The sequence below is a fragment of the Larus michahellis genome, chromosome 5, assembly GCF_964199755.1.
Source record: "Larus michahellis chromosome 5, bLarMic1.1, whole genome shotgun sequence".
Lineage (NCBI taxonomy): Eukaryota > Metazoa > Chordata > Aves > Charadriiformes > Laridae > Larus > Larus michahellis.
This window is the reverse complement of record NC_133900.1, coordinates 40863461-40878061: the sequence shown is the minus strand read 5'-3', so window position 1 is coordinate 40878061 and position 14601 is coordinate 40863461. Positions and strand designations below refer to the sequence as shown.

At 36.0% G+C, this 14601-nt stretch overlaps 1 protein-coding gene across 4 annotated transcripts in view; it reads right to left on the bottom strand.

The window, feature by feature from the left end:
- Nucleotides 1-14601, bottom strand: part of GRIA2 (glutamate ionotropic receptor AMPA type subunit 2) — a 95672-nt gene that overhangs the window by 4523 nt on the left and 76548 nt on the right. For all 4 annotated transcript variants that reach the window (XR_012587376.1, XM_074589750.1, XM_074589752.1 and 1 more), the window contains exon 12: nt 11912-12110. Coding sequence is in view for 3 of the 4 variants with exons in the window: in XM_074589750.1 (XP_074445851.1) it covers nt 11912-12110 (199 nt within the window). In the remaining variant the exon portion in view is untranslated. The remainder of the gene's footprint in view (nt 1-11911; nt 12111-14601) is intronic.

Here is a 14601-nt window from a genome sequence, read left to right as displayed (position 1 = left end):
TCTCTTTTTCTATTAATATTATGCTGTCATTGTTATCTTTTTTATTTGTTATTTATATTTGTTAAAGATTTGAAGCAAACAGTGCTACTTCCACTTTGTAAGAGGTGTGCCAGATTAAAAGATAAGATCTATACTCAAACTTCAGCAAAATATTCATCAGAAATTCCCACTCAAACGACATCATCTTCTCTTTTGCAGCTCTCTGCAGCTGTGCGTTACGCAAATGAGAGGTGAGCTGAAATGTGTCAGTGGCACTAGAAAACTTCAGATTGCTCCACAGAGGAAACTAACATTGCTGTGAAACCTGAAGGGAATGTTAATAGTGAGGAACCTGTTTCAAGGCTTTTCTTATTTGTAATACTCCACATGCCTCACCAACTCAACTCAGCAGGTCAGGGTTTTCTTTCAGAAAGGTTGTTACCTGAAGTACGTTTCTTTTGCTTTAACCAATTGGTAGTTATAACTATAACTGGCAGTTTTAACTACCAACTGATTGTTATTTTTTAACCTGGGAAAAAATAGAGGAAAACAAAGTTTGTCACCTAGACGTCACCAAAAAGGAAGCAGTGTTATCAAAGAAACAGCAGGTAGAATGGGACATACGACAAGTCAGGGACAGTAACCATCACCAGCTAGAAACAGTATATAAAGCTGGATTTCTCATATTGTCACATACTGCACAATTCTAATGAAGAATTAAGAAAGCATAGGTTTATATCACCTCCTCCTGTGTAAGCTGAGTAGAAAACCTAAATGTGCTAACACTTCACATTCTACATTGTCTGATCAAAATATCTGTAGAACTACCAGGGTAGCTGACAATCAACCCTAAATGAGTTTCTTAAAGAGACAATGTAAATGATATGAAGTAGACAATAAACTACTACCAAATGGAATGCTATGTTGCATGTAACTCAACTATTGTTACATTTCTACTTTGCTGTCAAAAGCCAAGACCATTCTGTTTTGTAGTTATCTTAGTTCTCTGCCAGATATTGCTATTATATGTGCAAGTATACCAAATCTGTACTGTGATAAAACATATTAGAAGCACTTCTTTTCTAAGACATCTTCTAACATACGCTTCAGAACTGCAATTCTGCTATACACATAACATCTATAATCACACCATTTTAAAACAAAATGAATCGAGTATAAAAGTACCAGTAACACCCTCACTATCCCCCAAGGCTTCACTGTCCTTGTAGTACAACATTATCACTTTCCCAGACTTACCCTTATTTTCCTGTTCAGAAATGTAGTCTAGGAAGGTTTCGACGCTCAGAATTCTCCATGGTCTCTGTCTGTCTACTAGTATTAAAAGTTCTGGCAGTACTAAGAACCACTGTAAGTTTTCTAACATCTAAATATTCCAACCATTACCAAAATCTACATGTACGTTGGCAGAGATGGCTTTTTGAAAGTTCCCTTGCAGATCAGTTGCTGCGTATTCTGATCAGTTATCTAACATACTCAGTATACCCATTAATATCAAAAGAGTTGGATATACTCAGCAGGACCAGAATGACTGAGAAAAATAACTGTGTGCTGAAGGCACAGTGGGTTTCTCAGATTCTTGGAACATCTGCCATACTGTGTATGCACTGTTCTTGTTCCATACAAGAAGATCCTAAAAACTAGGGGAATCCTAAAAACGTTATATTGCACCATATTTGAAAAGGTAGTTCACAAAGCAATCTATAAGCTATCAGTAAAAATCCAACACTGAACTTTTCTCTGCCTATAATTTACCTGATCCATAGACAGATATAGGTAAGTGCCTATAACAGATAGCAAATGGCTTTCCATGCCTGAAAGAGACTCACCTGCAGATCCAAGTCAGCCACGCCGTTTAATATCTGAGAGACTCAGTCAACTTCACCAGAGAATATAAAGAAAGTCTAAATCCTAACTGCATAGCTTTCTGTCATCTGTTCCCTGAGTCCTGCTGCTTTTGCTCTCTTCCCTGGCAGTAGAGCTACCAGGGTCTAGCTCTGCAGGGTGCTCAGTCTCCTCCTTCCTAGCCTACTCAGGCTTGGACTCAAAAGTCTCCAGCCTCATATGAAGGAGCTCAATCTTCCCTGAGTTCTCATTCTCTAAACTTACTCTCTAATTAAACCCAGATGCTCCATCCCATTCCTACCATACATCAACATTCATTTGGCAGCATACATTCAGCTTGCTGCATGGGACTTATCACTATGAACTCAGCAAGAGACACCAAGCTTCTGATAGTGTTACAAAAAACATTACAGCGATACTTCATAAATTACCATAGGTTTGCTTTATAAAGGGGGGAAACTTCAAGATGCTTTAGAGCTGTCTTACATGGTTCAGTTCAACCCAAAACAGACATCATACACCCAGCTGCCGTCACTACAACTTTCATTAGAAGGTGTTTGGATCCCAAGTTGAAGAAGAGAAGTTACACTGATACTTAAAACATTATTTTCTTCTCGCACAAACATTCAAATACTAAATGAATAAGCATTCTTTATTCCCATTACGTAACTGTCATGAAGAGGTTCAAAAACTAACTTAATTGCCTTTTCTTACTCCATTGTTTCCTTGTTGATTAAAATGAGCTTTTACAGGTTTTAAAATACACCAAGTAACAAGGGTGTATCAAAGCCTATTCTGCTTTTGTCATTTAACCTCAGAAAAATGCAGCTCCTCATTGTCACTTCACAGAAATCTGATCACAACAGGGAAGTGAGAAGGATGAGCGAAATCCCATGACAGACTGAGAGGCTGGTGCAGGACGGTTCAATGGGAAAAGGCACAAGGAACATATTTCCAAATGGTCAAGTGTTAAGATGAAACCTCCCACTAGATGGCTCACAGGGTTCTTGCCATATAAATGAATTTAGGAATACCTGACCCAGCAACCATGGAAATAAAAACCTGTAATGAAAAACATTACCAGGAAATAACACTCAGAATTTGCCATGACCACACAGTCCTCTGCAGCCATGAACACTGAAAAACATAACGCTGGCATTCATACAGCTCAGAGTCTTGATCCCTACCTAGTCCTTGACCTTGTCTAGACTCATAAAAAGAGCAATGAGCCACTAGCTAGGGGATAGCTGTGACTTCTAAGGTTTTTGCTTATATTGCTACACATTATATTTAGTAATTCATTCTGTTTTCATAACTGTGTCATTTCCTTCATTTTTGTTTTCAGAATTTGTCTTTTATTTGAAAGGTAGTGCTAGAGGATGTAGAAAAGGGCAGTGCTAAGAGACCTTCATCTAGCATTCTGTGCACACACACACACTCACTCAAAAAGCAAACATTATCTGATAGTTTAAAAAAAGCATGTACACTTACCCTAACTCAAATACTTTGTGAAAAATGAAAGCACAGTACATTGTTATTTAGATTTGGTCAGTAGTATAGTTGACCGTGTATTTTACTCCTATGCAAATAATCTTCATCTCCTTAAACTGCACTAAGAAAAGCATGCAGTCATCAGCAAGAGCGAACTAAATCATGAAGAAACAGAATTCTTGTGAATGCAGGATACCCTGTGTGCATGCGGGGCTTTCACATCTCTCTCTCACGTCCTCTTTCTTTAATGGCACCAAAAACCTAAAAGGACAGCAGCGCTTCATAAAAACCACCACAACTTTCTATCATGTGATCCAAACAAAGAACCATTGTAGATTGCTGTATTATTTGACTACAAGAACGCAAGAATATTTACATAATCTGCACTGTTCTTAATTACTGTGGCTGATTGCTATTCCAAGGTGACACTTCAGTGCATATATGAAATGTTAAAAGCTAATTATAACTTTGGTATGACAATCAACACCAACATGACAGTACAAGACCCTAATATTCACAATGAACACTTTTTCTCCCATTATTTACCACTTCTATGAAAATACAATAACTGATATAAAAATGCCCCCGGGCGTAACACTTTTTTTTTTTTTTTTATAGTACCATGTCACCACTGGGCATTTTGACTATGAAAATAATTATTACTACAAAGTACACATCCCATTTAAATGTAAAATACTGCCTTCATTAAGAAACTCATTGGGAAATTAAATTATGCAAAGCCTTATGAAATTAATTAACTGTATTTTGTGGGTCATCAGATAACTTTTCCGTTTTGTCATTCAAAGACCTATTCTTAAAATTGGGGTGCTGCAATTAGTATGTCATTGACAGAAATAGTTCCTCAGACTGACAACATTCTACTAGACGATGATCTCGTACTGCGGGAGCAGAACTTTAGTTCTCAAGTATGGTTTGTGTAACCATCCTGTTGACCTTCCATACTGAATAAAAGGACAGGAACTGATATCATCATCAGTAGCTAGGAGTGTAACAACAAATGTGTAATCTTGCCAATTTACACAGTAAATCAATTATTGATACAACCAAAAAACACAGAAAAGAACGAAAGTAGTTTTTCAGCCTCTTTAATTAGCTCAGGATTAAGTACTTTAAAATACTTAACCTCATTTATACTGGGTGAATATTTACAGTGAATTAAAGTTCAAATATATGGAAGATCTAAATTTTGTAATATATGGATAATTTCATTCAGTACTGCTAAAAATTAATTACATGTTCTCAAGATGCAGTTCTGTGGTTTTCCAGTTTCCACGACTTAATTGAGCTACTTAAAACATCTTTATTAAATTTGATCTTATTAATAAAAATTGTAAAAAAATTCCACCTCAAGAACTTATTCCTCAAAAGCCTACTTAAAATAATTTTCTCCAAGAATGTGCAAGACAAGGACCTTATGTAGTCATCATATCCTTCATGTGATAAGCGTCCAAGCAGCTTGTCTTACAAAGGCATGTTAGTGTTAAAGTTTCAAGGCTATTTAATGGCTGTTAAAATACTTGCTGAAATGACTCCTCCTCCGAGACTCATTCTTTTCAGTTTCAACAGAATTGAAATTCCTCCTCATCATTCAGCATACTTATAAAATCAAAGCCAACCATTTCAATCTTCTTTCATGAAAAATTCAGATAAATGTCACACAAACTATTTTCCACACTGATGACCTAAATCCAACTGTTCTTTTTGAAGTGCTGGTCACAAGGAAAATCTGCTGTCCACTCCTAGAACTGACTTTACTGTAATAAACCTACCGATAGAGGGACAGCTGTACTACAGTCATGTTGCAGTATCTACTACTACAGCTTTGCTACATCGCTGTAATACGAATGTAGAATGTAGGATCTTGATTTGATCAGGGGAAACCTGACAACATAAAGGAAACTGTATGTCATGTAAACTGAAAAAAACCCCACCAATCAGCAGCAGATTTTCAAACCTCATGAGTGAAAAAAGAATGGGAGAAGGGAAGTGTATCTGCTGTGTGGTGGGAAGAAATGCAGAGAACAAAGACAATCTACACATAGGACCATAATCTATATGTATACTTTAGCTTTCTTTTTGATAAGAAAGGAAATTGGGATATCAAAACACATCAAGACAGACAATGGGCAATTATTTATTTGTTATATATAAGAAGTGGAAAATTCTGAGCACTATACTGACAGAAATTAAACGAAACTTTCCACTTCAAAAGCATGGTCCAGCACTTTGGGACCAGTAAGACAACCTGAGGAAAGAAATGCAAGTCTATCACTATGATCAAAATGATTACCAGAAAACAGTGCAATACAATTGGGAGAAAGCTATTTCCAGAAAAGGCAGAGAAATATTAATGTTTTTATACAAAGTATTGCTGAGATCTCAGATAGCATACAATGTACACCTCTGCTCATCCACATTCAGGAACAATTAATTCAAACTACGATACACACACACACACACGCACAGAAGAACTATGAGATGACTGGGGGCCAAAATGGCTTGCCTGGAAAACAAGAATAAATATAGTTTTGTTGATAGAGATGAAAGCTCAGAAGAAAAACCCCATACTCGCTCTGTATTAATGCACCAGGAAAATAAACATGGAGAAGGAAATAAAATCTACATAATAATAATTAATGTACTGTGATAACTGAGAATAAACTAGTTGTAAATACATTTAGAATGGAAAATAAAAGAATGTTCCTAATCATAAAAAGTGGGGTGTTATGGAATGATTTGCCCCCAGAAGTAGTGCCAACAGAATTTATACTCATTTATACTTATTTTAGAGTGTATCAATTTAGAAAACAAATTACACAACACTGGAGAATCTTCAAACCACTACAAATCTGCAAATTCACTTTTGCCCAGCAAAAAATTAACTAATACAGAGCATACTTTGATTAGAACATCTAAGAATACTTGATGAAAACTTGAAAGAGAAGATCAGGGAATAGCATGTTTCTTTTATCAGACACAATTTGTCCTTACAAACACAGAAGGAAAATTCTATTAGAAAGGAATACATTTTATTTTTAATAAATATTCTGCAAATACTAAGTTGAAATTACACTTTCTGAGTAATATACGTAACAAGGTTTCTGAAGCAGCACAGTGTTTTGGTCACTAGGCTCACTGGGCTGTCTGCAAAAGACATCAGGATATTGGGTAATGTGGAGGGGGAAAAAAAAATGAGATCTGGAAAATAACAAAGAGATGCTTCGAGAAAAAAAAGGAAGCATTGATTAGTGCATTCTTTCTTTTAAAATTAGTCTCACAATGGCCTCAATCAATTCTTTTGTGTGCTGCCCAGATGCAAGGACCTCAAAAAACAAGACGACAACTGAAAATTAATCACTTGAGCCCTCTAGACCACAAAAAAATATAACAATATCTTCACTAATATACTACCGGATGCAAAGGGCAGTCTTCATTATCGCAGTGCTCAGGTCTACCTCTCCTCAACATTTCAGCTACGTACCTTTTTTTTTTTCTGTCAAACTTAAAAAGCCAAACCCATACTCTCTAATTGTATCTCCTTCACAGATTCATGAAATGCGCCTGCCTCTTAAGGAACCAAGTCCGTGGTAGAAGTTACAGAATATTTCATAACTGACTCTTTTTGTCTCCTTCGCCTCTCAAAGACTTCTGCAGAGCTAGTCAAAATTTAACTCTGGAAACATATGTTCTACAATTCTACATCTTAAGCTTCAAAAATTGAGGCTGAGGTATGACTCATAATTTTTTACCTCAATTCCATTTAAAAAAAAAGAAAAAAAAAAGAATGTTTCTTCTCACTGGTTTTAGAAATTTCCTGCGGGGTTTTTATAGAAGCTTGAATATCTTGATGAACATAAAGACAGACTGAGGTTCACAGACAGACTGCTGTATGTTTTCTCTCTTTTTGAGTACAACCATCAATTTAAATACCTTTATAAGTTAAAGAAATATTTCAAAGTACTCATAAACCTAGAGGCACTGGACCGTGTTGAAGATCGTCAGAAAAGACAATACTACTAATCTTCAGGCCAAATTTTCTTTGCCTCCAACAGACAACACTTTTGCAGGAGAAATGACTCAAGGGGTCTTGTCAGCTCTTCTTATTCTTGTTGCTGGCTTTTCACTATGGAAGAGGATGTCTTTGTAAGACAGCAAGGATTATCATCCTTTTGGCATTTTTCCAATGCCCAATTTTTCATTCCGGAACTCTTGCCTCTTAAGTAAGAATAAGCAACTCTTGCACAGTCTTTTCAGTCAAAGCTGAAGAATACTTCTTTGTTATGGAGCAGTTCTGCTTGCTTTTACTTTGGCAGAGGATCTGCTCTTCAAGGCCATCAAAAGAGTTAGAACAAAATAGATTGGTCCGTCCATGCCACATTTTTGGTTCAAAATAGTTACACATAAAAAGATTTTAAATAAAAATTAATGCAGACAGAGAGAATGTAAATTAGTCTAATTATTGCTCTGCATGTCAGTTTTTATTTTTGAGATGCCTTCTTACCTTACACATGAGACTAGTTACAATTTATCTTTTAAAGTGGAAAAAAAGGGAGCATGATTGATTTCATTTGACTATCAGGTTTGTTCATATTTTCGATGAATAGAGCTATGCATACAGCAAAAAACATGATGAAAGCACAAAAATAATTAGCTTTTGTTCTCTTTGTATCACTTTGATATTAAATTTCAATATGCCTTCAAGCAGGTGGAAAGCATGGAAATGTTCCAGTGAATGTTAAGCTTGGATACTTACACAATTGTACTTTCCTTCTTTCTTCCAGTGCCGTAGCCCATGAAAGCAATCAAGGCAACTTCAGGAGTTAATACATATAGACTATAGACAATACTTTAAAATTAATTTCTGCAGTGTCAGGTGAGCAGTAGCCTGTCTTCTTGGGTTAGTGACTTTGTTTTCCCTTCAAAGTTCAACTATGTGTCTTGGCTAATGCATACATCAACTGCATTTACAGCAGCTGCTGAGAAATCACTGAAGGTAAAAATACCATGTAACTGTGGATAGTGTCAATAGTACGTACCAGAGTGATGAAATTCCACTGCCCCACCATTTACTGCTCCATCAAGCAGCATCTGTGATCTGACAATTATAGAGATGATGTGCCTGTACGAGATCAACTGAAATGAATCTTGGATCTTCTGAGCAGTGCTTGCTGTGCTTCCTATTCACACTCTCACCACTACAATCTGCTAGTGATTTGAGAAAAACACCACATTTCTGGAAAACCACAGCCACACACATTTTCTTCAATGTTTTCGCCCATTACTTCAAGTTGTAAACCCAAGTGAAAATGCTACAGCAATGCACTATATATCTTAGTTTAGGCTTTCAGTTGCACTAAGAACTCTAAAAGCACTATCCCCCTAAGAGAGAGGCACTATTAAGTATCAGAAATGGTAAGTAGCCCAACTCAGCGGAACAGAACTCTGAAGACTTTGACCATACTCACAGTTCTCCTAGTAGCAGCTATGAGATTTCCTTAGGAAAACTGCTACACATTCTGTTATTTACAAATATACAATCAAGAGACCTGACAGATCTTCCATTGAAGAAAAATTATGTATCTATAACATTATTACTAAGAAGTAATAGTCTCCTGCTGCTGTTTACTGCTCAGCAAAGCTCTGTCATTACTTTTTTCTTTTTAAAATACTGTTAAATCCATTAGTTTTGCACTGATACTTTCTATGCAGGATGGACAAAGCTTCTGATTCTCATCTTAAAGCAGCGCTAGCAACACTAGAGTACAATGCCTTTTCATCCCCTTTTCTCAGTTATGTTTCTTGATTCAGTGCCAAATGATGCTCTACTCACCGCTGGCAAGAAGATCTCCTACTAGACTGTATTACCTTTGAAGCTAGGGAGTATGTACCTAAAACAGGGCAAAGTGCAAAGCCAATACATCCTTTTGTCATGAGTGCCAAGGCTGTTATCTCCAAGTCAAGTGATATGGACTAGCTTGTACATCTACTCCCATACTGTCTGTAGAGTGTGTGGTGAGCCACTATCTTTCCTCCACCTGGGTCCTTCTAACCATGGTAGCCACTGGAGCCAGCCACAGCCATTGCAGACATGAAACTAGTATGTACATACTGTAGGTGGCTGAAAGACTAGAATACTAAAACAAAACAGAAAGCAAGCTAATGTGACATCCCTGACATACCCAAGCTAGTGTAACATCTCAACGAGTTCATGTCATTTAAGCAGTCATAGAAGCCGGACAAAGACTTGAACCCACTTCTTTCAACTAACATCGCATATATATGTTCAGCTATTCAGGATAGCCTTTTTCAGCTAACTTCCACCACCTTGCTTATTGCTGAGAATTCCATTTTGGAAAATGCTCAGAAATATGTCTTTTACACTTGTGTAAAGTATTATCAGAGAACATGTTTTAGCAGCAAAGAAAGTTTAGTTTACTGTTCTCATCCCCAGTATACAACAATCCCTAATTTTGTGCTGTTCCAGGAATTAGGGCTCTGCTAATGAAGATTAAGGTCCACTATACGCTCCATCAATTGAAAACAAATTTGCAAACAATGCCACTTCTCGAAGAGAAAACAGACTGTGAAAAAACCCCAAATGTTTCTTTTAATTCATGACAGTGACAGAGAAAAAGCAAGTCCATTTTAGTTTTCTGCTAGAAAAATACTCAGGTTGTTTCCAGATGTTGAAAGAATTTGAGTCCTAATTTCAGGTCATATAAAAATCACACATCCACTCCAATCCAGTCACCATACAGACATACTCTGGGTGAAGTTTTAGTCTCCTTAGTGCTAGAGACTGCTTTCACATTGCCTCCAGCAAAGAGTGTTGCATTCTTAAAACTTGAGTTTCAGATCTTCTAGAAAGAAATTCTGATAGCTATTATTTCTTGAAAAATAACTGGGCAAGTTTAAGTGATTTTCTGCAAATAGTCGATAGAGCCATCAGGCTAAGAAGTTGCATTACACAGTACCAACTTGCTTGTGATAGAAATTGCTGAGAAGAAATTTCCAGAGATCATTACAGCCTTGTTTGTGCGGACCCAAAGCTAACTTAAGAAAAGGTGAAGAATATGCCCTCACAAACCTTCCACCTGATTTTTACAAAAGTTATTAATGCTCGGGTAATCACCAGAAATACTAGTTGTGTAAAAGTGTAATTGGAAAATGTATGTATGTGCTAGGAGAACAAACACTACATACTGATGCATGCACATACAAACATTTTTTGTTTTAAAAGAAAGCCTAAAAATCTCTAAAGAGAAACTGTTCAAAAGAACTGACATGACCTACTGTTAGTTCACGCTCAGTCGCCAGTATAGCCATGATCTAAAAGGTTTATGCTCACAAAATCAGAAACACATGCTTGTATGCTTCTGAACGCTTCTAAACAATCTTGGCGCAAACCCCATCTAATTTTTACTGGCTTACACACCTGATGTTAGTTTTGGTTTAGCCGACAGGAATGCAATCAGCAGCAGGTCTTATTACCGGACCTATCATCAAAATCAGAAAATAATGCTTTTCTACAATTGAAACATGTATGGTTCCTATTTGGTACGTTACCAGTTAAGGATGCATTACAGGATCCAGTGAAAACCATAATCTAGCAGTTACTCCTCTAACTATATAGTACATGAAAATATTTGTGAGAACTTGTTTCATTTCACTTTTATGGCAGGCTATGTTTGAAATGTAAATGTAATATTTATACCTATTTTAAAATACATTTTGTTTAAACCAACCATTATCATAATCCATTTGAAAAAAATATGAAAACAACAGGTTTTCCATATTTGTAGCACTTCCGATCCACTTCTGATCCACTTCCACTACAGGGAGAGACACAAGGCAAAACAGCCACAATGTTTTTCCCAGCAGCCTTAGTGTCTCACTCATTTGCTGGATGGATTTCTCCATGTTAGCTGGTGTCTCAAGGGCAGCCTAAGACTCACACATTATAAGTCTCATGCATTTTTGAAACCGAAATAGACAGAGGCAGAAGGTGAGGAATGACAGGCTTCCAAGGCAGGACTGTAATACAAATACAAATATAACTGTATTCAAAAGCAGGCATGGATTTACTACTGCAGCTAACAGGGTTGTATCCCATTCCCCATTTGCAAGCTTGAAAAATCATGTGAAATACTTATTAGACCATGACCATGAACCTTCCCATGTCCCCTATTCACTGTGACATTACCTAAAATATAACATAACTATTAAATAGCCTTGTTTATAATTGTTACCTCCTGTCTGACAGCTTAGATGAATGACATCAACTCCTTTCTCTGAACGTACCTTTTTACTTTACAGTGGAATATTTTTCAGATAATTCCTTGCAGTCACTTTTGCGTATTTATAACATAACTCTTATATTTATATATAGATAATAGAATGTAATGATAATGAATAAACAAAAACATTTATACTTGCGAGCTCGGCTGCACATGTCACATTTTTATAGTAACCTTTTACAAAGCCTAGGGAAAACACATTTACATGAGCCAAGACCTGTTGAAAACAAAACAGAAGTCTAAAAAGTAGAAATTCTTACCCTAAAAAACTCTTTAGTGGAGCCAGAATCTAATGTCCCATAAGCAATTTCAGTTTGCTTGGAAAGATCCTCTGCACTTTCAATGGGAGACACCATCCTCTCAACCGTCAGGAAGGCAGCTAAGTTAGCCGTGTAGGATGAGATTATGATGAGGGTAAAGAACCACCACACACCTCCAACAATGCGCCCAGACAGGGATCTAATAACAAGTATGAAATGGATTTGTAAAGTGAAATGAAAGTCCTAAAAAGGAACACATGTTATCACTTTTATGCAAATGATGCATTATACTATAGGGAAGCATTTCAGGCTATCTTGTAATCAGATGGGAAATCGAGGCATACTCCACTACATCTCCTGGACTTTGCCAAAATCAAGACTCCAGAGTTTACTTTAGGGAGAATTTAGTGATCCAGTTCTTCAGTCATGAACACCCTGGAAATTGCTCCCATCATAATGTGCTATATTTAACACGTAAGCTTGTCGTTCCCTCTGAATAGAATTTGCGTGACACTATGCAGAGGATCAAGCAAAATCAGTGAAAAAGTGCTTTCAGATAAACCAGTATGCCCTTAAAAATTAAGTTCCTTTAGTTTGCTTATTTTCCTAAGACATTCAGACAAAGACTGTTTTCCACAAAACAACGGCTTATGTGGACAATCTATACTGAGAAACAAATAGCATTATCTGCAATAAAAACTGGTCCAGGGAATATCCATAAACTAAAAAGTGCACACAACTTTTGAAAGATACAAGCATTTAACAAACTGAGGACTGAACATGAAACCACCAGTGATAATACAGAAAAATGGTGAAGTGTATTTTTAAATAATAACAATCTGAAGTTTTTAACTGCAGCAGGTGGGCTCTTATGGATCTTTGTTTTGCATCTCCTGCTCAAGAAGAGAGAAGAAAAGAGAACTCAAGAAAATATATAAAACAGTATAGAACACACAACTAGAGAAATTCAATTATTTTCAATGCTAGAAAACTAATAGAAAAGAAATATTGATATTGCCATTATTGTCAAACTTGACATTTTCTTAATGATCCTTTAAGCTTTGAAATTACTTACTACTTTGTTTCCAAACAAGACATTATAGCAAGGAGTACATTATCTTTGAAGATGTGCTTAATTATTTGGCAGAAATGTGCACGTAGTTGAAAGTCTAGTACTAAGGCGCTGCAGTAGCTTAGGTATGTCTTGATCTGTCTCCTCTATCTATTAAATAAACAAATTACAAATCACTCACCCAGCCTACTGTATTGTGAATGAGACTTCAAACTAGTTCTGACATAATATTTAGACAGATAGATAAATATAACTCTATATATATATATAAACATTTAAAGATGATAGTTATGTAAAGCTGATTTATTAAACTGGGAGCAAAAATAAATACAACCAAATCTGGACAAAGTGTTATTGTATAAAATGTCTGTGACAATTCAGATATTAAAAGATTTATTCCATGTCACAAGAGACTCACTAATTTACTCTACTACATGAAAATCCAGTCAGATAAGGTCCAGAATATGTTATTAAAAAGGACTATAGAAAAGAAATTATTATAAGTTCCTTCGAAATTGAGAAGTATTCTGCAAACATGCTTTCTGTCACCTTTGAAAATATATTACATACTTACTTTCACATGGAGGTAATCTGAGTATAAAATAATTCTACAATTAAAAGATTGAATTATATGATAAATATTTATTTGCAAGGTAAAAATCGCTGACAATGCGTACTTAATAACTGATGATTTTATGGCACTTTATGTTGTAGTGATGACACCTGCTATAAATGATAATAATCTTCAAAAGCCCATGATCTGTCAGCAAATAAAGTTGCCACTGAGTTTGTAAAAAAGGAATAAGCTCAATGCCAATTCAGACTTTATGCTCCCACATAACATTTTATATGTACAATTTTTTTGGTTGTCATTTGTATTCAAAGTTTTCCCATAAGGTCTGTCCCAGTTAAATAAATCATTTCTTTTTTTATGTACATTTTGAAAAGTTTCTCAAGATTGATAATTATACACCAACAGGAACCCACACTTTACAAGCACCTCATTCATCAGATCATTAAACACTAAAATAACAATTTCTGTGCACAACTGCCTAAATTTGTGCACTACTTTTTATACTTACAAAGGTATTATATGGCAGTAGAGGTGCAGAGTATACCCACATCCCAGAAAAGATGAGGATAACTTTGCTGTAAGTTATCATTATCCTATAATACATTATTCTATTCTATTGCTTCTGTGCTACCCGTGATGGCAACATGGAGACTGCTATTGCAGACCAGTTTCCAGTGGTCCAGTCTTACGCAGCACCACCTTCTATTTCAAAGTCAGGAAACCCTAGTTACTTAACTACTCTAAAATTCTTACAGTGGTTGTCATTTTTATTAGAGAAATGATAGTAGCAATAGTGCAAAATTGAACTTCACAAAGATATTTTGCTGATGCTTGAAAATACCCCTTTTCATATCTACTCTGATTCATTTGTGGGGAGTCCAAATTCCACAGCGATAGTTTTAGTGCAAGAACAAAAATAACTGAGGTGTTTTCAGCCCTTTTCCTTTTTAATAATAAACAGATAATATACAAACTAACCACTTTCCTCAAAAATATGTTTGCAATGAAATAAAGTGCTGTTAAACACTTCACTGAAACTAAATC